At 37.9% G+C, this 2,054-nt stretch overlaps 1 protein-coding gene across 1 annotated transcript; it reads left to right on the top strand.

The window, feature by feature from the left end:
• The first annotated feature begins 1,262 nt into the window (after nucleotides 1-1,262).
• Nucleotides 1,263-1,757, top strand: LOC143596993 (ethylene-responsive transcription factor 4-like). The gene has a single exon (XM_077075623.1). The coding sequence runs from the start codon at nucleotides 1,263-1,265 to the stop codon at nucleotides 1,755-1,757; it is 495 nt and encodes a 164-aa protein (XP_076931738.1).
• Nucleotides 1,758-2,054: the final 297 nt, after the last annotated feature.

Genomic DNA, 2,054 nt, shown 5'->3' with positions numbered 1-2,054 from the left:
AACCTAAACATCATATCATTCATATTTCTCTCTTTCACTCTATCTCATTCAAAGGAAATGATTTAATCAATTTAACTTCATTTCACTCCTAATAACTGTTAATTGAATATATTTTTATTTATCTTTTAACCCGTGAAAAATAATCCATGAGCCTTTGTTAACAAATTTTACACAAATGGGAAGTTGTTTAATCCATCTTCAAAGTGTCATGTCATCTTAATTTATGTTGGATGTTAGAGTAAACCACATGTCCTTAGTATCTACGAAGACCTTCGAGTTGTGATGTAAATGAATATCTGGTTTCTTGCTTTCCAAATGAACTAAGATTAAATTTTATTCATTTTATTTTACCTTCTGATTATTTAGTTGTAACAATTTGAACTCACCTCTATATTTATAAGACAAAAAAAAAGCAAGAGGGGTGTACTTGGTAAACTCCGAACGGGTATAGTAACCCTTAGTCAAACACCGCCACCGTCACATTAAGTCCGTTTTCTGGTACCCAAAATAGTGGACAAGTACCCGATCAAATTGAGGAGAGTATAGCATTGTTTAAGTGGAGAAAACAATTATGCTAATTGAGTAGGGTGTTACATATTGTTTAGGTAGTTTTAGGGTAGTATATGATATAAATGACATGACATTATAAGATTGATTAGTACTGGGTATCTTGAGTAACCACCCCTCTTGGCATAGGAATATCATAACAAAGAATTAAATAGACAAATACAACAAATACAAATCTCATCCCAAATATAGAATTCTAAAGCATCTAAGTTAACAATTAATTATATCATCAAAACATGCCAAGAATTCCTTAAAATGATCTTTATTAACTCACATGGATGTTCTACCTTTTAGGATTTAATCCAAAAGGTAGCAAGCACCTTTATGTCCGTTAACCAAACTCATCCCGTATACATCTCAAAAGCCTTTATAATAACCTTATACCCATTATGATGTCGAATACTCTCATACTCCAATACCAAATAATAACAGTATAATAATAATAATAATAATAATAATAATAATAATACCGCCGTATTTAAATACTCCATTCTCATATCCAACACGTTACCCCACACTGCCGCCCCCACACGCCTTACACTCCTGCTGCCGCCTACCTTCCAGTCAACCCTTCCGTTAACCATAAACAATCCTTATATAACCACCCCCACACCTTCCTTATTTCCCCCCAAAACTTCTTCCAACATCCTTAACTCAATCTTAACTTCCTAAAACCTTAAACCTTAATATTAATAATGGCCCCGAAAGACACCACCGCCGAAAAACCAATCATCGGCGTCAACACAAAAGAGCCTCACTTCCGAGGAGTCAGAAAACGCCCGTGGGGCCGGTACGCCGCTGAGATCCGTGATCCCGGAAAAAAGACACGTGTATGGCTAGGAACATTCGATACCGCTGAGGCGGCGGCTAGGGCTTACGACACGGCGGCGCGTCAGTTCCGTGGCGCTAAAGCCAAAACCAACTTTCCGACTCGTGACTCACTGAGTCCGACCAGCACTCTCGACTCACCGAGTCACCACCGAGTTCCGGTTCTTGACCTTAACATATCGTACCACCGGTTCTCCGCTGGTGCCGGGTTTTACCGGCCTCCGGAAAACCAGTTGGTTTATTTTAAGGGGATTTTCCGGCAGTCTGCCAGAGAAGATTCCAACGTGGTTGACTTGAAATCTTCGCCGGCGGGACGGATGGTTATTGATTTAAACTTTCCGCCGCCGGTGGAAGAATATTGACACGGTCATCTCGTAATTAATTTCAAAGAGTAATTACATTATTATTATTATTATTATTATTATTATTATCTTTTTACCTAAACGACAATTTGACCGTCGTTTAAATGTTTAATATTACTACCGCGGCGGTAGTTACAAACACCGGTTCTTGTTTTTTTGCAACATGTAATTGTTGTTCGGTTACGGTAACTTGCCGCCGTTACATGTATTTTTGTTCAATGGAAGTTCCGTTAAATTTTATTGTTATTAATAATGTAGTTACGTGTGTTTAAATATTCCGGTATTAACGCCGGCAAA

Source organism: Bidens hawaiensis, unplaced genomic scaffold, assembly GCF_021521415.1.
Source record: "Bidens hawaiensis isolate Kalapana, Puna unplaced genomic scaffold, B.hawaiensis_p1.1 tig00047453_1, whole genome shotgun sequence".
Lineage (NCBI taxonomy): Eukaryota > Viridiplantae > Streptophyta > Magnoliopsida > Asterales > Asteraceae > Bidens > Bidens hawaiensis.
The sequence above is the reverse complement of the archived record's forward strand: the minus strand, read 5'-3'. Positions and strand labels throughout refer to the sequence as shown.

What these genes read in the sequence shown, in the direction of transcription:
- LOC143596993 (XM_077075623.1), top strand. Translation starts at nt 1,263, where the DNA reads ATGGCCCCGAAAGACACCACCGCCGAAAAACCAATCATCGGCGTCAAC.